Source organism: Entelurus aequoreus, linkage group LG27 (genome assembly GCF_033978785.1).
Source record: "Entelurus aequoreus isolate RoL-2023_Sb linkage group LG27, RoL_Eaeq_v1.1, whole genome shotgun sequence".
Classification (NCBI taxonomy): domain Eukaryota; kingdom Metazoa; phylum Chordata; class Actinopteri; order Syngnathiformes; family Syngnathidae; genus Entelurus; species Entelurus aequoreus.
The window spans coordinates 13,644,313-13,671,236 of NC_084757.1; the positions used below are offsets into that span (position 1 = coordinate 13,644,313).

Below are 26,924 nucleotides of genomic sequence, written 5' to 3' on the forward strand. Positions count from 1 at the left end.
AATTTCACGCATAAGTCGCTCCTGAGTATAAGTCGCACCCCCGGCCAAACTATGAAAAAAACTGCGACTTATAGTCCGAAAAATACGGTGCTCACTTTCTATTATTAGGTTACCAAAAAAAACCACTTAAAAATATTTTTAACTAGAATTATAGTAAATAATTGTGTGCCAAAAACCAAAAACAAAGTTTTACAGTGCATCCGGAAAGTATTTACAGATTTACTTTTTCCACATTTTGTTATGTTACAGCCTTATTCCAAAATGGAATACATTCTTTTTTTTCCTTAAAATTCTACACACAACACCCCATAATGAGAATGTTTTTTTTTTTTTTTTTCAAATTTACTGAAAATAAATAACAAAAATATCACAAGTACCGTATTTTACGGAGTATAAGTCGCTCCGGAGTATAAGTCGCACCGGCCGAAAATGCATAATAAAGAAGGAAAAAAACATATATACGTAAGTCGCACTGGAGTATAAGTCGCATTTTTGGGGACATTTATTTGATAAAACCCAACACCAAGAATAGACATTTGAAAGGCAATTTAAAACAAATAAAAAATAGTGAACAACAGGCTGAATAAGTGCACGTTATATGAGGCATAAATAACCAACTGAGAACGTGCCTGGTATGTTAACGTAACATATTATGGTAAGAGTCATTCAAATAACTATAACATATAGAACATGTTTACCAAACAATCTGTCACTCCTAATCGCTAAATCCAATGAAATCTTATACGTCTAGTCTCTTACGTGAATGAGCTAAATAATATTATTTGATATTTTACGGTAATGTGTTAATAATTTCACACATAAGTCGCTCCTGAGTATAAGTCGCACCCCCGGCCAAACTATGAAAAAAACTGCGACTTACAGTCCGAAAAATACGGTATAATATATAATAAGGCTATTTCCCAATGTATCCACCCTGTTATGTCATTGTTCACTCTGTCATGTTCATATTTTATGAAAATAAACAATTTCACAAATTAATGAAGCTTTGTGGTTACTTCATGAACATAAAAGGGAAAAGTACTATTGTTGTGTGATTTTAGATTTTTAATGAGAAAAACCATAGTTTTCCATTATTTCATTATGGAATAATGAAATAATTAAATTCATAGTTACTTGTTAAAGATATGTTGTATATATATATATATATATATATATATATATATATATATATATATATATAAATATATATATATATATATATATATATATATATATATATATATATATATATGTACATACTTATATATGTATGTGTATTTATATAACATAACATTTTTATATACTCTTATTATTATTATTATTATTATTATTAGTATTATTAAACATACAATAAGTAATAAGAGGGGTGGGAGCACATAAGTTTTTACTTCTTCTCACTCCTTTTCGGATATGTTTACATTAATGTTTATTTTCATTTCTTGTTTCTTTTTGCTTTTTATTATTACTATTATTATTATTATTATTATTGTTTTTGTTATTCATTCTTGAATGGCTTTTTTGTAGTTTTTTTTTGCAAAATTTGTTTGTTTTTGTTTTGTCTACATATTCGAAATAAACATGAAAGAAAGAAAGAAAGAAAGAAAGAAATTATGATCCAAATGCTTCCCCTATAAACTGATGTTTTGTTGCAAAGGGGACTAAAACCTTTTCTAAAGATGTACATTTTATAATCACTATGCTATTACAGTGTATTTATTGTAATTTCAGTATGCACAAGAGGGTGGAAATATTTTGCAGTTTGTCCTTTCTAAGCCTGCAGTTATTTTATAAAATGTGTGGGAGCTTGACCAACATGCTCTTCCAAACAGCAGAACATCTACTTAATATAATAAATGTAACATCAAATAAAAAATCTGTTTAGTTTTTTTAATGGGGAGTCTCAAAAGCACCTTATGTTGATATTGACTCGTAAAATACAAAACCCAAAACCAGTGAAGTTGGCACATTGTGTAAATCGTAAATAAAGACATGATTTGGAAATCCTATTCTACTTATATTCAATTGAATAGACTGCAAAGACAAGATACTTCTGGCGGTGTAATAGTGCCCAAGGCATGGGTAACTTACACATCTGTGAAGGCACCATTAATGCTGAAAGGTACATACAGGTTTTGGAGCAACATAAGTTGCCATCCAAGCAACGTTATCATGGACGCCCCTGCTTATTTCAGCAAGACAATGCCAAGCCACGTGTTACAACAACGTGGCTTTATAGTGAAAGAGTGCAGGTACTAGACTGGCCTGCCTGTAGTCCAGACCTGTCTCCCATTGAAAATGTGTGGTGCATTATGAAGCCTAAAATACCACAACGGTTGAACAACTTAAGCTGTACATCAAGCAAGAATGGGAAAGAATTCCGCCTGAAAAGCTTCAAAAATTGGTCTCCTCAGTTCCCAAACATTTACTGAGTGTTGTTAAAAGGAAAGGCCATGTAACACAGTGGTAAAAATGCCCCTGTGACAACTTTTTTGCAATGTGTTGCTGCCATTAAAATCTAAATGAATGATTATTTGCAAAAAAAAATTATGTTTCTCAGTTGGAACATTAAATATCTTGTCTTTGCAGTCAATTCAATTGAATATAAGTTGAAAAGGATTTGCAAATCATTGTATTCTGTTTTTATTTACCATTTACAAAACGTGCCAACTTCACTGGCTTTGGGTTTTGTAGATTATTAATAAACAATATAGCTTGTCTGTGTATTTACACAGGAATTACATACAATGCCCTTCATCAATTCAGCAAACAACTCCAGTGCTAGTCAGACTGAAATCCATTAGCTTGTGGACGATACACCCACCATAATACGAGAATATGAAGAGAAATCGGCGTCGATAAATGTAGTGTTTTGTCCTCATTAGTCATGTCGGCTACCTTGAGGAGGCCGAGGGAAGGAGAAAACTTGAGAAGCTCCTCGATGACGCCGGTGTGTCCCTTCAGAGCCGCTTTAAATAACGCCGTGGAGCCATCCTGCAAGGTGACAGTCAAATTTTAAGTCAGAAAAGCAGAAGCATAATTCTGATAGTTGTCCTTCAGTATTGCGGCTTCACAAGCTCAGATTTTCTATATCAGACTTTTCCACTAAAGAGGTGTATGGTATTTTTTTAAATTTATTTTTTTGTCATAAAGAAATACAATCATGCGTGCTTACGGACTGTATCCCTTGCAGACTGTATTGATATATATTGATATATAATGCAGGAACCAGAATATTAATAACAGAAAGAAACAACCCTTTTGTGTGAATGAGTGTAAATGGGGGAGGGAGGTTTTTTGGGTTGGTGCACTAATCGTAAGTGTATCTTGTGTTTTTTATGTTGATTTAATAAAATTAAAAAAATAAAATAAAATTTAAAAAATATATATATATATTTTATTTTTTTTATTTCTTGTGCGGCCCGGTACCAATCCGGTGGTTGGGGACCACTTGTTTATGGTGTTGGTCCTTTTAGTCCCTGCTGTCTCCAGTGCCCTACAAAGTGTTAATACTAGAGATGTCCGATAATATCAAACTGCCGATATTATCGGCCGATAAATGCTTTAAAATGTAATATCGGAAATTATCGGTATCGATTTCAAAAAGTAAAATTTATGACTTTTTAAAACGCCACTGTGTACACGGACGTAGGGAGAAGTACAGAGCGCCAATAAACCTTAAAGGCACTGCCTTTGCGTGCCGGCCCAGTCACATAATATCTACGGCTTTTCACACACACAAGTGAATGCAAGGCATACTTGGTCAACAGCCATACAGGTCACACTGAGGGTTGTATAAACAACTTGAACACTGTTACAAATATGCGCCACACTGTGAACCCACACCAAACAAGAATGACAAACACATTTCGGGAGAACATCCGCACCGTAACACAACATAAACACAACAGAACAAATACCCAGAACCCCTTGCAGCACTAACTCTTCCGGGACGCTACAATATACACCCCCCGCTACCCCCTACCCCAAAAACCCCGCCCCCCCAACCCCGCCCACCTCAACCTCCTCATGCCCTCTCAGGGAGCGCATGTCACAAATTCCAAGCTGCTGTTTTGAGGCATGTTAAAAAAAATAATGCACTTTGTGACTTCAACCATGTTGGCATTTTTTTCCATAACTTGAGTTGATTTATTTTGGAAAACCTTGTTACATTGTTTAATGCATCCAGCGGGGCATCACAACAAAATTAGGCATAATAATGTGTTAATTCCATGACTGTATATATCGTATCGGTTGATATCGGAATCGGTAATTAAGAGTTGGACAGTATAGGAATATCGGATATCGGCAAAAAAGCCATTATCGGACATCTCTAGTTAATACTGTAAGTATTGTACTATTTACGCATCCAGCTGTCTGATTTTAGTAGTAGTTTTCATGAATCAATTTGAAGGTGTTGAAATTTTAAAAAAATACAGTCGTGGTCAAAAGTTGACATACACCTGTAAAGAACATAATATCATGGCTGTCTTGAGTTTCCAATCATTTCTACAACTATTATTTTTTTGTGACAGAGTGATTGGAGCACATACTTGTTGGTCACAAAAAACATTCATGAAGTTTTTAAAAAAAAATGAATTTATTGTGAATCAGTGCCCGGTAGGGCCGACGGGATTCGGTCTGTGCCAAAAAAGTACCGGATTCGGTACCCATCCCTGGGTAGAACGCACACTAGACTACTATATTGGTTAAAACGAGTGCAATGTGTGTTATTTCATGTTTAGAGGTCGCTAATAGGAATGTTAAAAAAACCTATTTAGAAGATTGTAAACAGCTTTGATGCTCTAATTATGAAAGTATTCCATTTATTAATAATAATCCTACTTTGCGAAATTTCCTTTTACCACGCTCAGGCCTGGGACAAGAGACGGCTGCAGGTCTATTTCTATGCACTAAACAAGTGTTTCATCCACTTGTAATCCTGAAAACAAAAGAGCGTACTTCTCTGTAGGCGTCCCTGTCTGCACCACGCAAGAGGAGCACCCTCGCCGCGTCGCTGTGTCCCATCTGGGCCGCCATCCACAAGGGAGCGGTGCCGTCCTGTCGGATGAGAGAAGAGGGCTGTTACCAAGAGATACAGTCGTGGTCAAAAGTTGACATACACTTGTAAAGAACATAATGTCATGGCTGTCTTGATTTTCCAACAATTTCTACAACTCTTATTTTTTTGTGATAGAGTGATTGGAGCACATACTTGTTGGTCACAAAAAAAACATTCATGAAGTTTGGTTCTTTTATGAATTTATTATGGGTCTACTGAAAATGTGAGCAAATGTGCTGGGTCAAAAGTATACATACAGCAATGTTAATATTTGCTTACATGTCCCTTGGCAAGTTTCACTGCAATAAGGCACTTTTGGTAGCCATCCACAAGCTTCTGCTTGAATTTTTGACCACTCCTCTTGACAAAATTGGTGCAGTTCAGCTAAATGTGTTGGTTTTCTGACATGGACTTGTTTCTTCAGCATTGTCCACACGTTTAAGTCAGGACTTTGGGAAGGCCATTCTAAAACCTTCATTCTAGCCTGATTTAGCCATTCCTTTACCACTTTTGACGTGTGTTTGGGGTCATTGTCCTGTGGGAACACCCAACTGCGCCCAAGACCCAACCTCCGGGCTGATGATTTTAGGTTGTCCTGAAGAATTTGGAGGTAATCCTCCTTTTTAATTGTCCCATTTACTCTCTGTAAAGCACCAGTTCCATTGGCAGCAAAACAGGCCCAGAGCATAATACTACCACCACCATGTTTGACGGGATTAAAGGCCTCACCTTTTCTCCTCCAATAATAATAATAATAATAATAATAATAATAAGAATATATTTTATTTGTAAAAAACACTTTACATTAAGTAAACAACCTCAAAGTGCTACAGTGTATTAAAAAAAAATAAAAAAAATAAAATAAAATAAAAAGATAATACATTTAAAAAAATACAATGAAATAAAAACTAGAACAGCCAAAAAGCTAAAACTAGTATTCATATATCTAAAAAAAAGGCTTTTTTTTTTTTTTTTTTTTAAAAAGAAGGGTTTTTAAGCCTTTTTTAAAAGCATCCATAGTCTGTGGTGGCCTCAGGTTGTCAGGGAGAGCGTTCCACAGACTGGGAGCGGCGGAGCAGAAAGCCCGGTCTCCCATTGTGAAGTGAAGTGAATTACATGTATATAGCGCTTTTTCTCAAGTGACTGAAGAATTTGGAGGTAATCCTCCTTTTTCATTGTCCCATTTACTCTCTGTAAAGCACCAGTTTCATTGGCAGCAAAACAGGCCCAGAGCATAATACTACCACCACCATGTTTGACGGTAGGTATGGTGTTCCTGGGATTTAAGGCCTCACCGTTTCTCCTCCAAACATATTGCTGGGTATTGTGGCCAAACAGCTCCATTTTTGTTTCATCTGACCACAGAACTTTCCTCCAGAAGGTCTTATCTTTGTCCATGTGAAACAAAAATGGAGCTGTTTGGCCACAATACCCAGCAATATGTTTGGAGGAGAAAAGGTGAGGCCTTTAATCCCAAGTACACCAGGCCTACCGTCAAGCATGGTGGTGGTAGTATTATGCTCTGGGCCTGTTTTGCTGCCAATGGAACTGGTGTCACGACGTGGACTATGGTGCAGTTTCCTGCGTGGATTGCTTTCCCTGGGTGCAAAACGACTTGACTGGACATCGGATGATGTCTATCAAAAGAATAAACAAAAGGCGCGCACAAGATGGAGAACAAACTTGGCTATGAAAACAATAAACTAGCACAAAGGCAACACTATGAACATAAAACTAACAACACTTACTGTGGCATGAGCGCAGCATGAAATTAACATCAACATGAATCTATGAACAGGCATGAGTAGTAAAGGTAACAGAGGTGATCAGAGGTAATGTCGCCGGGCCGACTGCCTGGCAACTACAAGCTTAAATAATAAAGTCTTGATCAACACCAGGTGCGTGAGTCCAACACGTAAAACAGGTGAAAACTAATGGGTTGCTATGGTGACAAAACAAACAAGAGTGCACAAACAGGAACTAAAAAGAGTCCAAAAACCAAACAGAACATAGCCAAACAAAAACATGATCAAGACATGACAACTGGTGATTTACAGAGAGTAAATGGGACAATGAAAAAGGAGGATTACCTCCAAATTCTTCAGGACAACCTAAAATCATCAGCCCGGAGGTTGGGTCTTGGGCGCAGTTGGGTGTTCCAACAGGACAATGACCCCAAACACACGTCACAAGTGGTAAAGGAATGGCTAAATCAGGCTAGAATTAAGGTTTTAGAATGGCCTTCCCAAAGTCCTGACTTAAACGTGTGGACAATGCTGAAGAAACAAGTCCATGTCAGAAAACCAACACTGCTGAACTGCACCAATTTTGTCAAGAGGAGTGGTCAAAAATTCAACCAGAAGCTTGTGGGTGGCTACCAAAAGTGCCTTATTGCAGTGAAACTTGCCAAGGGACATGTAAGCAAATATTAACATTGCTGTATGTATACTTTTGACCCAGCACATTTGCTCACATTTTCAGTAGACCCATAATAAATTCATAAAAGAACCAAACTTCATAAATGTTTTTTGTGACCAACAAGTACAGTACCATTCAAAAGTTTGGGGTCACATAGAAATGTCCTTATTTTTGAAGGAAAAGCACTGTACTTTTCAATGAAGATAACTTTAAACTAGTCTTAACTTTAAAGAAATACTCTATATACATTGCTATTGTGGTAAATGACTATTCTAGCTGCAAATGTCTGGTTTTTGGTGCAATATCTACATAGGTGTATAGAGGCCCATTTCCAGCAACTATCACTCCAGTGTTCTAATGGTACAATGTGTTTGCTCATTGGCTCAGAAGGCTAATTGATGATTAGAAAACCCTTGTGCAATCATGTTCACACATCTGAAAACAGTTTAGCTCGTTACAGAAGCTACAAAACTGACCTTCCTTTGAGCAGATTGAGTTTGTGGAGCATCACATTTGTGGGGTCAATTAAACGCTCAAAATGGCCAGAAAAAGAGAACTTTCATCTGAAACTCGACAGTCTATTCTTGTTCTTAGGAATGAAGGCTATTCCACAAAATTGTTTGGGTGACCCCAAACTTTTGAACGGTAGTGTATGTGCTCCAATCACTCTATCACAAAAAAAATAAGAGTTGTAGAAATGATTGGAAACTCAAGACAGCCATGACATTATGTTCTTTACAAGTGGATGTCAACTTTTGACCACGACTGTACAATTCATCAGGAGAATGAAGAGGAGAAGGTCGCCAGTACTTCTCTCGGATGGTTTGTCTTGGCACCTGACGCCAGCAGGTGGCGGATTACGGTCACGTGACCCCCTTGGGCCGCGAGGAACAGGGGAGTGGCGCCGTCCTAAGGTGTAGAAACATCTTATGATTGGAAATGGTTGTATTGCTAAATGAATATGTGCATCATCATTACAACTGTCTAGTAGGCATGTTTGCATGATGCTGATTTTGTATTCATTGGTCGATACGTCGTATTCACGGCTCGTGGTAACTCTGCGAGGCTCGAAGTGGTGGTCAAGCGAGCATTTGTTGTCATAGGGTGACATTTTACCATTATCGAAGAAAAATGCCCGATGCTTGCGTTGTTTTTTGGTTGCTGGAACCGTTCAAATCGCAAAAAGCATAAGCGTTTGCTTCAGTAGGATGAAAGAGCGCAAGATTTTACGAAAGAAGACGAAAAAAGTAGCACACACTCCAGTCGAAGATGGCACAGTCGAAGAACGCACGAGTTTGCAGCGATCACATCATAAAAGGTTTGTTTGATGTACTTTGAACGTTTAGTATTTCCCATTAAAGTATTATCTTGATATTGTATGTGTTTCTTAAAGGGGAACTGCTTTTTGGGGGGGGATTTTGCCTATCATTCACAATCATTATGTAAGACAAGAACACACACACACACACACACACACACATATATATATATACATATGGTAACACTTTAGTATGGGGAACATATTCACCATTAATTAGTTGCTTATTAAAATGCAAATTAGTAACATATTGGCTCTTAATGAGTCATTATTAAGTACTTATTAATGCCTTATTCTTCATAGCCCTAACCCTAACCCTAACTCTAACCCTAACCAAATAACTCTAAATTAAGTCTTTGTTACTTACAATATGTTCCCCTAGTGTCCAAATAACTCTTAATTAAGTCTTTGTTACTTAGAATATGTTCCCCATACTGGGGTGTTACCATATACCGTAATTTCCGGACTATAAGCCGCTACTTTTTCCCCTCGTTCTGGTCCCTGCGGCTTATACAAGGGCGCGGCTTATTTACGGCCTGTTCTTCTCCGACACCGACGAAGAGGATTTCGGTGGTTTTAGTACGCAGGAGGAAGACGATGACACAATGATTAAAGACTGACTTTTCATATACCGGAAGGCTGGTTATTTTGATAACGTACAGGCGAGCGCTTTGTATTACTTTGCACCGTTGTATTATTTGTACTCTGCACGAATGCTGTTCGCCATGTCAAAGATGTGAAAGTTTGATTGAATGATTGAAAGATTTATTGTTAATAAATGGGACGCTTTGCGTTCCCAAACAGTCATCTCTGTCCCGACAATCCCCTCCGTGGTAGCAGGAACCCCTATATACTACGCTAATTACACATCAAAACCCTGCGGCTTATAGTCGGGTGCGGCTTATATATGGAGCAATCTGTATTTTCCCCTAATTTTAGCTGGTGCGGCTTATAGTCAGGTGCGGCTTATAGTCCGGAAATTACGGTATATATATATATATATATATATATATATATATATATATATATATATATATATATATATATATATATATATATATATATATATATATATATATATATATATATATATTAGGGATGTCCGATATGCCGATATTGTCCAACTCTTTAATTACCGTTACCGATATCAACCGATACCGATATCAGCCGATATATACAGTCGTGGAATTAACACATTATTATGCCTAATTTGGACAACCAGGTATGGTGAAGATAAGGTACTTTTTTAAAAAATGAATCAAATAAAATAAGATAAATAAATTAAAAACATTTTCTTGAATAAAAAAGAAAGTAAAACAATATGAAAACAGTTACATAGAAACTAGTAATTAATGAAAATTTGTAAAATTAACTGTTAAAGGTTAGTATTATTAGTGGACCAGCAGCACGCACAATCATGTGTGCTTACGGACTGTATCCCTTGCAGACTGTATTGATATATATTGATATATAATGTAGGAACCAGAATATTAATAACAGAAAGAAACAACCCTTTTGTGTGAATGAGTGTAAATGGGGGAGGGAGGTTTTTTGGGTTGGTGCACTAATTGTAAGTGTATCTTGTGTTTTTTATTTGGATTTAATTAAAAAAAAAACCAAAAAAACCAAACAAACAAAAAAAAAAACGATACTGATAATAAAAAAACCGATACGAATAATTTCCGATATTACATTTTAACGCATTTATCGGCCGATAATATCGGCAGACCGATATTATCGGACATCTCTAATATATATATATATGTCTTAATTAGATTATCCAAAAGAAAAATAGTGCTCGATACCGTGGTAGAGCGTAATATGTATGTGTGGGAAAAAATCACAAGACTATTTCATCTCTACAGGCCTGTTTCATGAGGGTTTCCTCAATCATCAGGAGGAAATCTCCTGATGATTGAGGAAACTCCTGATGATTGAGGAAACCCTCATGAAACAGGCCTGTAGAGATGAAATAGTCTTGTGATTTTTTCCCACACATACATATATATATATATATATATATATATATATATATATATATATATATATATATATATATATATATATATATATATATATATATATATATATAAATAAGTAAATATATATATATATATATATATATATATATATAAATAAATAAGTAAATATACATATATATATATACATATATACATATATATATATATACATATATATATATATATACATATATATATATATATATATATATATATATACATATATATATATATATATATATATGTATATATATATATAATTGTTTTTTTATGCATTCTAAATAGCAAATAAATGCAATCTATATATATATAAATATATATATATAAATATACATATATATAAATAAATAAATAAATAAATACATTTACTTATTTATATATATATATATATATATATATATATATATATATATATAAATAAGTAAATATACATATATATATATATATATATATATATATATATAAATAAATAAGTAAATATACATATATATATATATATATATATATATATATATATATATATAAATAAATAAGTAAATATACATATATATATATATATATATATATATATATATATATATATGTATGTTTTTTTATGCATTCTAAATAGCAAATAAATGCAATCTGAAGTCCGCTTGAAATGGAGCTTATGGAAGCTGCTCTGTTCTGCCAACAACGCCCTTAAAAAAACATCCAAACCTGAAACAGGATGTAAGTATATATGTAATGTAGTAACAGAAACATTTATAATAGCATTTAATATTTACGTATTTAGATCATTTTAAGAAAACGCGGTGCAAGAATTTTTAAAAACGCAACGTAACGTTCGCTTTTTTCCCCCCGACGTCACTGATTATTACTCACTGCAGACTTCATGAGAGACAACACACATAATAAAACATCTCTTACTGTACAATGTTTGCTGTCATTAGGGCGCCGACGTCTAGAATCTTGTTAAATTCCTCATAATAAAGGGAGGTGAAACCAAACGTCTTTTCGTGTCGTTTTCGCCATTTCCAAGTCTAAATTGGCTGTTTAAGTGTCCCAACATGTCGGAATACATCCTCATCCTTCTACTATCTGGGTGAGAGGCAGGATTTATGATCTAAAAAAACTTTCAAGCATGAAAGCAGCTCACCAGCCGCTGATGTCACTATAGGGACACATGGTAATCACGTCGCTGCTATAAATAGGTCGTCTGCGTCAGTGCTTATAATAACAATATCACTAATACTTGGTTAATATTCAAATCACAAAATGTAAATGGTTTATCTTTGGCGCTTTTTGGATGTTATTTTATTGGGTTTTATGGGCGGAATACAGGACTCCGCCGTAAGTGGACTTTTATTTACATTTATTAATGAGTTAGAATGCATTTGAAAAAAAAAAAATCATCATCATCATCTGTCATGTATTTCATAATGATTGTGAACGATAGGCAAAATTACCCAAAAAGTGCAACTGCCCTTAAAAACGCATTTTAGCTAAGAGTGTTTCGTAAAGCACCAACTCGACGTGTCTAAATAAAAGAGAGCAAACGTGACTAAAAGCTTAAGCTTTTACCAACCATAAATGAAACTTTCAGCACATACACGATGTTGACATCTATAGTTTTTGTTAGAATAATTGTTTCTAAGTTATCACACACACTTTGTGTTACATTGAGTGCCCGGTGAGAAGCAAAAGCTGTCTTTGAAACCTACCAAGAAGAAGGCGTGTAAAACTCCACTGTGTAAGGGGGAAAGCAACATGAAGGGTTTTCTGTTTATTTTCATGTATGGTAATCAACAGAAAGATATTGTTTTAACCCAGGGACTACAAAGCGGAGAGAAGGCAGGATCTGCCCAATTTCCAGACAACCTCTTTTCGAACCTCCTTTTTCAACTGTTTTACGAACCTCTTTTTGAACTGTTTTACGGACCTCTTTTTTGAACTGACCTTTTCTGTGAACTGTTTACGACCTTTGTCCTTTAGAAACAGCTATGGCCATGTGGTTAGGGAAGGTCCAAATAAAAGAAGGAGGCGTGCAATCTTTTGGCAGAGTGTAATGACACTGCACAAGGGTACAGATGTCCAAGCGTCTCTCCTTAAATTGAGCCAAATTGAATTCTGTCTCTGTTTAATTCTTTGCTTCTTGTCTTGTTTAATAGATGTCATCGGTGTTTGAACCTGACAGTTTTATTTTGATAAAGACGGGGAAAAACACACTACTCGTAAACGGCGCGTGCAACACAAACAAAGCAACAATCATGACAGTAGACGGGAAGTTAAATCATGAAATGCAACCTCACACAAGCAAAAACGAGGCATATTTATCTGGGAGTCTTGATACCAATTTCCTTTACCTTTTCCTGCACCATACTGAAGCAGAATGAGTAACTCCAGCCAGGGACAATAAAACAAATATCCAAACGGCCGACATTTATCCATAAAAATAAGGAGAAGCTACTGATGGTGTGTTTGACGGAGAAGTAGCTGGAAGAAGATACCACAGAAGTCCACTATCCAAGTACATTATTACTTCATAAAGCTACTGTAGTTGTTACTAGTACATTCTATTGTGTTTTTATTTTAATATTTGTTATCTAAAAGTTGCTTTTTTTGTAACAATTAAATCGATTTGAGATACAAGTGTTTTGTGATCCAATTAAGCTTGTAAGTTGAGGTACTACTGCACTTAAAACATTGCCTGTACGGTCATCAAAAGGTTTTACTTCGCTCAATGTTGATTATTGTATTTTCCGAACTATAAGCCGCTATTTATTTCCAACGCTTTGTACCCTGCGGCCTAAAAAATGGTGCGGGTAATTTGCGGATTTTTCTATGCAAGCGGCCAAAAACAAATCGTTTTCAACACCGACAGAGACGCTGAAAAGGTGTGTTATTGTTTGTGCTACGGCACCGTCTTTTGGACGAGCTCACTCACTGCAGGTGGTGCGGGTTGAGAATGTACTTCCTGTTTCGTGGCTTCAACCGGAAACATAAGCGTCCATAGCGTTTCTGCTCGAAAGGATTCTTCATTCTTCACGCCAAGCAACGTTGGTAAGTTTTACAATATAACTAAAACAATTCATACTTACAAAACCGTCCTGTGTGTGATGCCTGTTGTTAGAATAATTGTTTGTAAGTTATCACAAAAAACTTTGTGTTGAAATGAGTTCCAGGCAAGAAGACAAAAGCTGTCTTTGGAACCTACCAAGAGTAAGGCTTGTAAAACTCCACTGTGTAGGGGGGGGGGGGGGAAGCAAAATGAAGGTGTTTTGTGTCTTTCATGTATGGTAACCAACAGAAAGATATTGTTCTAACCCAGGGACTTCAAAGCGGAGAGGAAGCAGGACCAGACTCCCCTCCAGGAGACCTCTTCTTGAACCTCCTTTTTGAACTGGTTTACGAACGTCTTTTTGAACTATTTTATGGACCTCTTTTTAAACTATTTTACGAACTCTTTTTGAACTATTTTATGGACCTCTTTTTGAACTATTTTACGAACTCTTTTTGAACTGACCTTTTCTGTGAATTGTTCACGACCTTTTCTGTGAACGTTTTGCCACCTTTGTCCTTTGGAAACAGCGGTGGCCATGTGGGGGTCCAAAATAAAAGAAGGAGGCATGCAATTTTTTGGCAGAGCGTGCTGAGATACTTTACAAGGGTACAGTGCACAGACGACTCTCCTCAATATTGAGTCCAAATTGAATTCTGTCTCTGTTTAATTCTTTGCCTCTTGTCTTGTTTAATAGATGTCATCAGTGTTTGAACCTGACACCTGTAGAAATGTTTTCATGCATATTTGTACTAATCGTAATGTAATGAAGCTAGCGTTGTTACCATTAGCGAATATGCTAACATGTTTACAAGTGTCTGTGTTTGTATTAATACCTTAAAATGGCATTCTTTTTGTATTTTTCAGTTTCATAAATTCACCAAAACGTCACGGTGTTGTTATTGAGTCTGTTTAGCTGATTGGACACCTAGCTTCCGCAGCTAGTGGGTCCATGACGATGACTTCTGTTTTGTATGATCAGCCGTTTTACTGCCTTGTTACAGACAGCGTTTGAAAACAATTAAGGTATGTAAATAAACGTTTTCAAATATCTCACTTCACATTGTATTTATCTGCGTCCCTTTGTCGTGTGCGGCTAATAGATGTAAAAATATTCTGTTCTTCTAAAATCGGTGCGCTCTATAGTCCGAAAAATAGGGTATCTAGGTGCCACTGTAGATGCACACAGTATGTATTGTGGTACTACTTGATAGTGAGCGTGTATTTTAGACTGGACTCCAGAAGCTGAGAGACCAACATCTGACCAAACGATGCTCACATTCAGCTCGTCGTGAACGTTGGCGCCGTTCTTCAGCAGCGTCTCCACCACTTTGGCGTGGCCGTGCTGAGAGGCGGCGGTCAGAGCGGTGCCTCCTTCCTGCCAGGAGACGAGGGGGTGAAAATGGCGAACGCTTTGTCGCCGACATCAGGTCTTGTCAGCTCACCTTTGTCCGGAATTCAGTGGAGGCCCCGAACTCAAAGAGGAGCTTGACAATGTCGTCGTGACCCTGCTGGGAGGCGAAGAACAGAGCGGTGGAACCGGTCTGGGGAGAACCATAAAGAAACATTTTGACATGAAACACACTGATAGTATGCAATACAACAGTGATTCTCAAACTTTGGTACGCATACCACAATTTTTTTTTCCAATATTCAAACACAGTGTTACCGTTCAAACTGTGTGTAATGTTACAGTGGCCAAAACTGTTAAATATACTTATTAAATAAATCCTCGGCTTTATTTTTATTTAATACTTAGGCCCACTACGCTACCGTATGTTAATGTTGGTCATTATGTCGGTACTCGGAGAGCCAAGTGTTTTCTGAGGCGGTACTTGCTGAAAAAAGTTTGAGAACCGCTGCAATCAAAGATATGAATCAGTAATTCTGTTACTCTGCTGTTATTCTTGTACAAAACCCAAAACCAGTGAAGTTGGCACGTTGTATAAAAGGTAAATAAAAACAGAATACAATGATTTGCAAATCCTTTTCAACTTATATTCAATGGAATAGACTGCAAAGACAAGATATTTAATGTTCGAAGTGAGAAAGTTGTTGTTTTTTTTGCAAATAATCATTAACTTAGAATTTAATGGCGGCAACACATTGTAAAAGAGTTGGCACAGGGGCATTTTTACCACTGTGTTACATGGCCTTTCCTTTTAACAACACTCAGTAAACGTTTGGGAACTGAGGAGACCAATTCTTGAAGCTTTTCAGGTGGAATTCTTTCCCATTCTTGCTTGATGAACAGCTTAAGTTGTTCAACAGTCCGGGGTGTCCGTTGTGGTATTTTACGCTTGATAACGTGCCACACATTTTTAATGGGAAACAGGTCTGGACTACAGGCAGGCCAGTCTAGTACTCGCACTCTTTTACTATGAAGCCACGCTGTTGTAACACGTGGCTTGGCATTGTCTTGCTGAAATAAGCAGGGGCGTCCATGGTAACGTTGCTTGGATGGCAACATATGTTGCTCCAAAACCTGTATGTACCTTTCAGCATTAATGGTGCCTTCACAGATGTGTAAGTTACCCATGTCTTGGGCACTAATACACCCCCATACCATCACAGATGCTAGCTTTTGAACTTTGCACCTATAACCATCCGGATGGTTCTTTTCTTCTTTGTTCCGGAGGACACGACGTCCACAGTTTCCAAAAACAATTTGAAATGTGGACTCGTCAGACCACAGAACACTTTTCCACTTTGCATCAGTCCATCTTAGATGTGCTTCGCCCAGCAAAGTCGGCGACGTTTCTGGGTGTTGTTGATAAATGGCTTTCGCTTGGCATAGTAGAGTTTTAACTTGCACTTACAGATGTAGCGACAAACTGTAGTTACTGACAGTAGTTTTCTGAAGTGTTCCTGAGCCCATGTGGTGATATCCTTTACACACTGATGTCGCTTTTTGATGCAGTACCGCCTGAGGGATCGAAGGTTCGTAATATCATCGCTTACGTGCAGTGATTTCTCCAGATTCGCTGAACCTTTTGATGATATTACGGACCGTAGATGGTGAAATCTCTAAATTCCTTGCAATAGCTGGTTGAGAAATGTTGTTCTTAAACAATTTGCTCACGCATTTGTTGACAAAGTGGTGACACTCACCCCATCCTTGTTTGTGAATGACTGAGCATTTCATGGAAGCTGCTTTTATACCCAATCATGGCACCCACCTGTTCCCAATTAGTCTGTTCACCTGTGGGATGTTCCAAATAAGTGTTTGATGAGCATTCCTCAACTTTCTCAGTCTTTTTTGCCACTTGTGCCAGCTTTTTTGAAACATGTTGCAGGCATCAAATTGCAAACAAGCTAATATTTGCAAAAAATTAAGTTTTCCAGTTTAAACGTTAAATATCTTGTCTTTGCAGTCTATTAAATTGAATATAAGTTGAAAAGGATTTGCAAATCATTGTATTCTGTTTTTATTTACCATTTACACAACGTGCCAACTTCACTGGTTTTGGGTTTTGTAGTTGTCTGTAATGCAAGCTGCGCAAATCATTCCAACTATCTTACTTCTCTCTGGTAGTTGATGTCAGCTCCTTGCATGATGAGTCCTTTCACACACTCTCTATGGCCGCTGTAGGACGCCACCATCAATGCTGTGGTTCCACACTGAGAGCATACAGTAATAGTAGAAGAGAGTCAAAAAAACATAAAAATAAATACTTAAATAAATAAATACGTACATAAAAACAAAATGCATGACCACAAATTACAGTATATTGAATTAAATAATGATAATCTATCGTCAATCAAAATGTATTTTTATAGCCCTTAACCCTTCGGGGGGACCTTTTTGAGATGACATCATGCAACAGAATGTGCATTTCAAAGGTTAGCCACAGGAGTTATAAAGGAACTAATGCCATCATTTTCATAGTCCGTACTTTGCTAAGTTATTTTTAGCGCGAGCTATTGAGTGAGTATACATTGGAGTTCCCCGGGACCCTTTTGTCCCCCATTGACTCCCCTTTATAATGGCCATTTTTTAAAAATACTGTCAACCTGTTATTTTATAACGCTTTTTCCATGAAAACCAAATAAATTTAAGCATTTCCCTTTGAAATACGTGCAAATTGTATTAGAGGTGTAATTTTACCCCTCAACCACTAGGTACCCCCAGAGTACCATATAGTACCATATTCATATTATCAATGAATCATCCATCCATCCATTTTCTACCGCTTGTCCCTTTCGGGGTCGCGGGGGGGTGCTGGAGCCTATCTCAGCTGCATTCGGGCGGAAGGCGAGTTACACCCTGGACAAGTTGCCACCTCATCGCAGGGCCAACACAGATAGACAGACAACAATCCCAATTTATTTATATAGCCTTTAATCACAAGTGCCTCAACGACTTCCCCTGATTTCGACCCACATACAGGCAAGGAAAAACTCCAAATCCCAAGCTGGGAAAAATATGAAACCATGGGAAGGGTCCAAAGTAGTAGTTTACGAGCAGAGGAGCATGTTCGGCAGCGCACAATCACAGACTACTCAAAAGCAGACACAGTGTGTAGACGGAAAAAGGGAGAACGGACGCATTTTGGCTAAAAAAGTAAAGATAAAGGTGAAGTTATAACACTGAAACGCGCTCAGGAAGAGGTGCTTTTAAGACATGGCTAGCTAGCTAGCGGCTAACGTCCATCCCCAGTCTGCAGTGTTTTAGCTGGCGACGAATAAAGTAAGTTTCTTACAAGTATCATCCCTGCAGGACGAGGAATAGCTAAACATGCTTCACTACACACCGTAGCTCACCGGCGTCACAATGTAAACAAACGCCATGGGTGGATCTACACCTGACATCCACTGTAATGATAGTACAAGAGCGTATCTAGTCGATACTACTATGATTACGTCGATATTTTTTAGCATCACAAAATCTTCTTTCGTTTTTTAAAATGTATATTATGTTTATAAATTCAGGAAATATGTCCCTGGACACACTTTGAATATGACCACTGTATGATCCTGTAACTACTTGGTATCGGATTGATACCCAAATTTGTGGTATCATCCAAAACTAATGTAAAAGTATCAAACAACAGAATAATAAGTGATTATTACATTTTAACAGAAGTGTAGATAGAATATGTTAAAAGAGAAAGTAAGCAGATATTAACAGTAAATAAACAAGAAGATTAATAATTCATTTAAGCTAAGCTAAAGTCTTAACAAGCTGCTCCGCTTCCTTCTGCCTGTCTCTGTCAGTACACAGCACCCAGCATTGTCCCACCCACACAACCATCTGATTGGTTACATACAGAGCGGTAACAGCCAATCAGCAGTGCGTATTCAGAGCGGTAACAGCCAATCAGCAGTGCGTATTCAGAGCGGTAACAGCCAATCAGCAGTGCGTATTCAGAGCGCATGTAGTCAGTGCTTAGCTTTTAGCAGGTGAGCATCAGGCAGCGGACTCTCCCCAAATGATAATAAACACCTCCCAGTCAACTACTAGTAACATCACTATGAGCCCGTTGACCTTCTAGAAATATAAAAGGCAGCTCAGCTCGCTCGCAGTCCTGGCTTGAGGTGAAGGCTAATTCGCTTTTAGCGTAACGTTAGCTCATTTTGCGGTGTGTGTTACGGACAGCAAAGCCCTGTCTGTCTGTTATTTCACTTTACCTTTTTCTGTGTTGATTGAGCTGTGTTGAAGCAGCAAAAAAGGACATTATGTTAAATGAATAGTTTCTGTCTCTGATAGTTGATATAATAATGTAACTGCATCATTGAGCCTACATGAACTCCATGGTGTTCAGGGATGAATAGTCTCTCCTTTTGCTATCGTACCATTTTTTTCAGCTATAGTTACATTAATCATTAGTAATGCAGCAGCCTAGTTTTGAATGGCAGGGTCCCAGCTATCACATGTTGATGAAAATATAACATTTACATAATAAATCAACTACAGGCTTCCCAAATGCTGTAATAAATTAAGCATGATGAGTTGACTTGAAACTGTTTAATGTTGCACTTTTTATATGTAGAAGAAAAGTTTTGTCATTTTATTTAATCTGAGCAACAACTTGAGGCAATTTGAAGGCCTACTGAAAGCCACTACTACCGACCACGCAGTCTGATAGTTTATATATCAATGATGAAATCTTAACATTGCAACACATGCCAATACGGCCGGGTTAACTTATAAAGAGCAATTTTAAATTTCCCGCCACACTTCCGCGTGAAAACGTCTATGTATGATGACGTATGCGCGTGACGTAGCCAGTTTAACAGAGGTATGGCTTCCCCATTGAAGCCAATACGAAATAGCTCTGTTTTCATCTCATTATTCCACAGTATTCTGGACATTCATTGCATTATGGAGAAAGAAGCTGAGCAAGCAAAGAATAAAGTTGTCGGTGCGAAGCGGAGTATTTTGCGAGGGAAGTCAGCAACACAACACAGCCGGTGTTTGGTTACATTCCCGAAAGATGCAGTCAAGATCGAAGAACTCGGACAACAGAGACTCTAACCAGGAGGACTTTGATTTGGATACACAGACGTGATACCGTGAGTACGTAGCTGTGCTTCCAAACATTTGATCGCTTGCTATAACTAGCTCGAGCTAGTAGCTAGGAGCTAGGAGCTAGCATTAGGATTAATTTGTGGCACATTAAATATAAGCCTGGTTGTGTTGTGGCTAATAGAGTACTATATATATGTCTTGTGTTTATTTACTGTTGTAGTCATTCCCAGCTGAATATCAGGTCCCACCCGCGCGCTTCCAAACATTTGATCGCTTGCCCGTACGTGCGTGTCACGTACGTAACTTTGGTTAAATATATAAGCTTTATGAACCTTGGGTTAGGTGAACGGTCCTTTGGGCTGAGTGAGTGTGTGTGTTGTGCAGGTGTTTGAATTGTATTGGCGGGTTATATATACGGGATCCCGTCCATATTACCCGCTCGAGCTATAACTAGCTCGAGCTAGTAGCTAGGAGCTAGCATAACAAACACCTAGGTGTTTGTTACGCGGGATTAATTTGTGGCATATTAAATATAAGCCTGGTTGTGTTGTGGCTAATAGAGTATATATATGTCTTGTGTTTATTTACTGTTGTAGTCATTCCCAGCTGAATATCAGGTCACCCCCGGCTCTCACAGCATCTTCCCTATCTGAATCGCTTCCACTCCCCACTAGTCCTTCACTTGCATTTTCCTCATCCACAAATCTTTCATCCTCGCTCAAATTAATGGGGAAATCGTCGCTTTCTCGGTCCGAATCTCTCTCACTTCTGGCGGCCATCATTGTAAACAATAGGGAACTTTGTGGATATGTTCAACCGACTACGTCACGCTACTTCCGGTAGGGGCAAGCCTTTTTTTAATCAGATACCAAAAGTTGCGATCTTTATCGTCGTTGTTCTATACCAGGAGTCACCAACCTTTTTGAAACCAAGAGCTACTTCTTGGGTACTGATTAATGCGAAGGGCTACCAGTTTGATACACACCTAAATAAATTGCCAGAAATAGCCAATTTGCTCAATTTAACTTTAACTCTATGTTATTATTAATAATTAATGATATTTACACTTAATTGAACGGTTTAAAAGAGGAGAAAACACGAAAAAAAATGACAATTACATTTTGAAACAGTTTATCTTCAATTTCGACTCTTTAAAACTCAAAATTCAACCAAAAAAAAGAAGAGAAAAACTAGCTTATTCGAATCTTTTTGAAAAATTAAAAAAAGAATTTATGGAACATCATTAGTCATTTTTCCTGATTAAGATTAATTTTAGAATTTTGATGACATGTTTTAAATAGGTTAAAATCCAATCTACACTTTGTTAGAATATATAACAAATTGGACCAAGCTATATTTCTAACAAAGACAAATAATTATTTCTTCTAGATTTTCCAGAACAACATTTTTTAAAGAAATTCAAAAGACTTTGAAATAAGATTTAAATTTGATTCTACAGATTTTCTAGATTTGCCAGAATATTTTTTTTAAATTTTAATCATAAAAAGTTTGAAGAAATATTTCACAAATATTCTTCGTCGAAAAAACAGAAGCTAAAATGAATAATTAAATTAAAATGTATTTATTATTCTTTACAATAAAAAAATTTAATTTACTTGAACATTGATTTAAATTGTCAGGAAAGAAGAGGAAGGAATTTAAAAGGTAAAAAGGTACAGTATTTGTGTTTAAAAATCCTAAAATCCTTTTTAAGGTTGTAATTTTTCTCTAAAATTGTCTTTCTGAAAGTTATAAGAAGCAAAGTAAAAAAAATAATGAATTTATTTAAACAAGTGAAGACCAAGTCTTTAAAATATTTTCTTGGATTTTCAAATTCTATTTGAGTTTTGTCTCTCTTAGAATTAAAAATGTCGGGCAAAGCGAGACCAGCTTGCTAGTAAATAAATACAATTTAAAAAATAGAGGCAGCTCACTGGTAAGTGCTGCTATTTGAAGTATTTTTAGATCAGGCCAGTGGGCTACTCATCTGGTCCTAACGGGCTACCTGGTGCCCGCGGGCACCGCATTGTTCTATACTAAATCCTTTCAGCAAAAATATGGCAATATCGCGAAATGATCAAGTATGACACATAGAATAGATCTGCTATCCCCGTTTAAATAAAAACATTTCATTTCAGTAGGCCTTTAATGTGGATTAACGTGGGCAGATTTATTGTAGTGTTCCCAATGTTAAAAGGATAAAGCCATTGTTTACAAATTTGGTAAATAAATAACCACAAAATTTATATTTTGTTGTTTTCTTACTGTACCGAAAATTAACCGAACCGTGACCTCTAAACCGAGCTACCGACATTTTTGTGTACCGTTACACCCCTAGAATTTTTTTTTTTTTTCTTTGATGGTAACCTTAGACCTCATACTTTGTCTTTGCAGTCTGCGTCCACACGTCCACTGTTGAGCAGCAGCTGGAGCAGGGCCAGGTTCCCCCTGTGGGCCGCCCAGAACACAGCATTGGACAGCGGCGTGTCCTTCTGGAGAAAACACACACACATGAACACCAATACATGCATGCTTGTGAGAAAATGGCGTGAAATAAGATGAATAAAAACACACACATGGCTGTATTTACAACCTACACATGTTCATGCATGCATGCGCACGCAGCTCAGCCAATCACATGGCACATGCATGTCACAAGAGGGAGCAGGTGTGCAGAACAACAACAACAACAAAGATGTTGACCTTAAAAGACATCCTGCAGCCCCTCATTCGTATCTCATGTGTCTTCCTTCTCCTTCATCCTGCACCTGCTGTGGGGTGTTGGCGGACATCACAACCTGCACCGCGGACGCGCGCTTCCCTTTACTGCAGTGCTGCATGACAGCTTCGCCCTCCGGCCGCTGGGGGGCACTGCTGACACATGCAAAAGTAAAAAAAAAAAAAAAACAAGCCCTCACTCGCACTGCAATAATTTTTTTTTTTTTGTTTCTAAAAAAAAAAAAAAAAAAAAAGAATCTCATTCTCCCTTAAAAGACAACGAATGGAACTAATGACGTGATTTATGAATTATGTCATTATATTCTCATTAGGGACAAAGCAGCAAAAGGCTGGGAATTAGATTGCAGTGAAAATTCACTTTCAATCATTAATGGACATTTTATAAACTGTTTTTGATCATCACGAAAATAAATGACAAGTGCATCACTTCTAAGCTTATTACAGTACGCCCTCCATCCATCATCTTCCGCTTATCCAAAGTGGGGTTGCGGGGGCAGTAGCCTAATCAGGGAAGCCCAGACTTCCCTTTCCCCAGCTACAAAACCCAAAACCAGTGGAGTTGGCACCTTGTATAATTCGTAAATAAAAACAAAATACAATGATTTGCAAATCCTTTTCAACCTATATTTAATTGAATAGACTGCAAAGACAAGATATTTAATGTTCGACCTGAGAAACTTTTTTTTTTTTTTTGCAAATAATCATTAACTCAGAATTTAATGGCAGCAACACATTGCAAAAAAGTTGTCACAGGCGCAGTTTACCACTGTGTAACATGGCCTTTCCTTTTACAACACTCAGTAAACCTTTGTGAACTGAGGAGAGCAATTTTTGAAGCTTTTCAGGTGGAATTCTTTCCCATTCTTGCTTGATGTACAGCTTAAGTTGTTCAACAGTCCGGGGGTCTCCGTTGTGGTATTTTAGGCTCCATATTGCGCCACACATTTTCAATGGGAGACAGGTCTGGACTACAGGCAGGCTAGTTTAGTACCCGCACTCTTGTACTATGAAGCCACGCTGTTGTAACACGCAGCATTGTCTTACTGAAATAAGCAGGGGCGTCAAAGATAACGTTGCTTGGATGGCAACATATGTTGCTCCAAAACCTGTATGTACCTTTCAGCATTAATGGCGCCTTCACAGATGTGTAAGTTACCCTTGTCTTGGGCACTAATACACCCCCATACCATCACAGATGCTGGCTTTTGAACTTTGCGCCTATAACAATTCGGATGGTTGTTTTCCTCTTTGGTTCGGAGGACACGACGTCCACAGTTTCCAAAAACAATTTGAAATGTGAACACAGAACACTTTTCCACTTTGCATCAGTCCATCTTAGATGAGCTCGGGCCCAGCGTAGCCGGTGGCGTTTCTGGGTGTTGTTGATAAATGACTTTGGCTTTGCATAGTATAGTTTTAACTTGCACTTACCGATGTAGCGACAAACTTTAGTTACTGACAGTGGTTTTCTGAAGTGTTCCTGAACCCATGTGGTGATATCCTTTACACACTGATGTCGCTTTTTGATGCAGTACCGCCTGAGGGATCGAAGGTCTGTAATATCATTGCTTATGTGCAGTGCTTCCTCCAGATTCTCTGAACCTTTTGATGATATCACGGACCGCAGATGGTGAAATCCCTAAATTCCTTGCAACAGCTGATTGAGAAATGTTGTTCTTAAGCTGTTCGACAATTTGCTCACGCATTTGTTGACAAAGTGGTGACCCTCGCCCCCATCCTTGTTTGTGAATGACTGAGCATTTCATGGAAGCTGCTTTTATACCCAATCATGGCACCCACCCATAAAATCCGCTACACCTCCCTGATACCGAAGTACATGTCAAACTACTTCCTTAACGTAAATGACCGCCATAACCACAACACCAGGGGGAGCTCCACTAACCGCGTTAAACCCAGATTCCGAACTAACAAAGGTCTTAACTCATTCTCTTTCTATGCCACATCAATGTGGAATGCGCTCCCAACAGGTATAAAAGAAAGGGCATCTCTATCCTCCTTCAAAACCGCAATAAAAGTTCACCTCCAGGCAGCTACAACCCTAAACTAACACCCTCCCCGGATTGCTAATAATCAAATGTAAACAATCAAATGCAGATACTTTTTCTTATGCCTTCTGATCTCTCTCTCTCCCTCTCTCTCTCTATGTCCACTACTTGATGTCCATATCCTACCCCCCCCCCCTCCACACCCCTGATTGTAAATAATGTAAATAATTCATTGTGATTATCTTGTGTGATGACTGTATTATGATGATAGTAAATCTGATAGTATATATCTGTATCATGAATCAATTTAAGTGGACCCCGACTTAAACAAGTTGAAAAACTTATTCGGGTGTTACCATTTAGTGGTCAATTGTACGGAATATGTACTTCACTGTGCAACCTACTAATACAAGTCTCAATCAATCAATCAATCAATCAATGTTCCCAATCAGCCTGTTCACCTGTGGGATGTTCCAAATAAGTGTTTGATGAGCATTCCTCACCTTTCTCAGTCTTTTTTGCCACTTGTGCCAGCTTTTTTGAAACATCTTGCAGGCATCAAATTGCAAATGAGCTAATATTTGCATAAAATAACAAAGTTTTCCAGTTTGAACGTTAAATATCTTGTCTTTGCAGTCTATTCAATTGAATATAAGTTGAAAAGGATTTGCAATTCTTTGTATTCTGTTTTTATTTACCAGTTACACAACATGCTAACTTCACTTTTTTGGGTTTTGTACATGCATGTTTTAACGCTGACAATGCACAAACGTATGGCTGTTTTAGTGCACATTTTCTGTGCACATTTTTCAACTGGTCTACATTTGTGTGAGACTTTATAAAATGGTTGGAAGTTTGTCTTCCACGCGTACTTTTCCTTCTTCCTCAAATTGCATGTTCAACCACACCCCATTGAACTTTGAACCCCTAATGCGCACATGTCGGCACTTTCCCTTTTGCTGTCTCCAGGGTTCACCAGACTTGACCTGAGAGGAAGGATCTGAATCGCAAGAGCGCCGCATGGACAAATAAATCATGTCGGGGAAAATGGTATCCTTATTTTGCGCCGTGCTCTTTTTTGCATCCATTAGGTGCACGGCAAAGGGTCTAAGGCCACGCAGCGCTAGAAGGTTCTGTGATCCATCCCTCAGCAACCACACAGGACGTGTCGTCGTTCAGGTAATATCCACCTAAGTCTTATCAGTGCATTTTATTTGGTATTAATTGGATCTAATAAGTTCCTATATGAGAACTGTACAAAGACAAGGTTGGCCTCAACAATCCTCATGTGAAAATCACACAAATAATCATGCAATAAAATCAAAGAGTGCAAATAACAAGATGGGTTTGAAGTAGAGATGTTATAAATGTATGATAAATGATAAATGCTTTAAAATGTAATATCGGAAATGATCGGTATCGTTTCTTTATTATCGGCATCATTTAAAAAAAAATTTTTTTAATTTTAAATCAACATAAAAAACACAAGATACACTTACAATTAGTGCACCAACCCAAAAAACCTCCCTCCCCCATTTACACTCATTCACACAAAAGGGTTGTTTCTTTCTGTTATTAATATTCTGGTTCCTACATTATATATCAATATATATCAATACAGTCTGCAAGGGATACAGTCCGTAAGCACACATGATTGTGCGTGCTGCTGGTCCACTAATAGTACTAACCTTTAACAGTTAATTTGACTAATTTTCATTATTTACTAGTTTCTATGTAACTGTTTTTATATTGTTTTACTTTCTTTTTTATTCAAGAAAATGTTTGTAATTTATTTATCTTATTTTATTTTATTAATTTTTTTAAAAAGGACCTTATCTTCACCATACCTGG

The 26,924-nt window shown here is 37.4% G+C and overlaps 1 protein-coding gene across 4 annotated transcripts in view; it reads right to left on the reverse strand.

Moving 5' to 3' along the window:
- ankrd29 (ankyrin repeat domain 29) overlaps positions 1-26,924 on the reverse strand; it is a 134,077-nt gene that overhangs the window by 7,168 nt on the left and 99,985 nt on the right. For 3 of the 4 annotated variants that reach the window (XM_062038765.1, XM_062038767.1, XM_062038764.1), the window contains 8 exons: positions 23,032-23,199; positions 22,710-22,820; positions 17,379-17,477; positions 15,302-15,400; positions 15,136-15,234; positions 8,288-8,386; positions 4,960-5,058; positions 2,896-2,991 (listed from right to left, as the gene is read on the reverse strand). In XM_062038765.1, the coding sequence (XP_061894749.1) occupies positions 2,896-2,991; positions 4,960-5,058; positions 8,288-8,386; positions 15,136-15,234; positions 15,302-15,400; positions 17,379-17,477; positions 22,710-22,820; positions 23,032-23,058 (729 nt within the window). In that variant the 5' untranslated portion in view covers positions 23,059-23,199. Of the gene's footprint in view, positions 1-2,895; positions 2,992-4,959; positions 5,059-8,287; positions 8,387-15,135; positions 15,235-15,301; positions 15,401-17,378; positions 17,478-22,709; positions 22,821-23,031; positions 23,203-26,924 lie in introns of all 4 variants that reach the window. The other variant, XM_062038766.1, reaches the window with a different exon arrangement.